Source organism: Antrostomus carolinensis, unplaced genomic scaffold, assembly GCF_000700745.2.
Source record: "Antrostomus carolinensis isolate BGI_N321 unplaced genomic scaffold, ASM70074v2 scaffold18999, whole genome shotgun sequence".
Classification (NCBI taxonomy): Eukaryota; Metazoa; Chordata; class Aves; order Caprimulgiformes; family Caprimulgidae; genus Antrostomus; species Antrostomus carolinensis.
This window is the reverse complement of record NW_010339453.1, coordinates 92,108-92,439: the sequence shown is the minus strand read 5'-3', so window position 1 is coordinate 92,439 and position 332 is coordinate 92,108. Positions and strand designations below refer to the sequence as shown.

Here is a 332-nt window from a genome sequence, read left to right as displayed (position 1 = left end):
GGTCAGGATGCCACAGGTCCCCCCATGGGCACCGTTCCCAGCCAGCCCACTGGTGATTCTGTACTTGTCCCCACTTGTCCACTGCCAGGCCTGACTCTGTGCAGGGAGAAGGGGTCAGAGGCATGGCCCCACTGTCTCCCGGTCCCTGTCACCCCTTGCCACCCCCTGCCTCACCTAATGCCTGTAGCGGAGGCCGCCTGCCTCACCTCATGCCTGTAGCGGAGGCCGAGCCAGACGGGCTGGACGCGCTGGTAGTAGGAGACGACCCTCCGCAGGGTGACTGCCTCCCGGGGCTCCTCCACCCAGGCCAGGTGGGCACTGGGGTGGCTGGC

The 332-nt window shown here is 67.5% G+C and overlaps 1 protein-coding gene across 1 annotated transcript in view; it reads right to left on the bottom strand.

The window, feature by feature from the left end:
- The window catches only part of REG4 (regenerating family member 4), a 3,311-nt gene that overhangs the window by 289 nt on the left and 2,690 nt on the right, over positions 1-332 (bottom strand). The window contains 2 exon segments of the mRNA XM_010175860.2: positions 1-96; positions 207-318. The exon segment at positions 1-96 is cut by the window's left edge and continues 4 nt beyond it. Coding sequence (XP_010174162.2) covers positions 1-96; positions 207-318 — 208 coding nt within the window.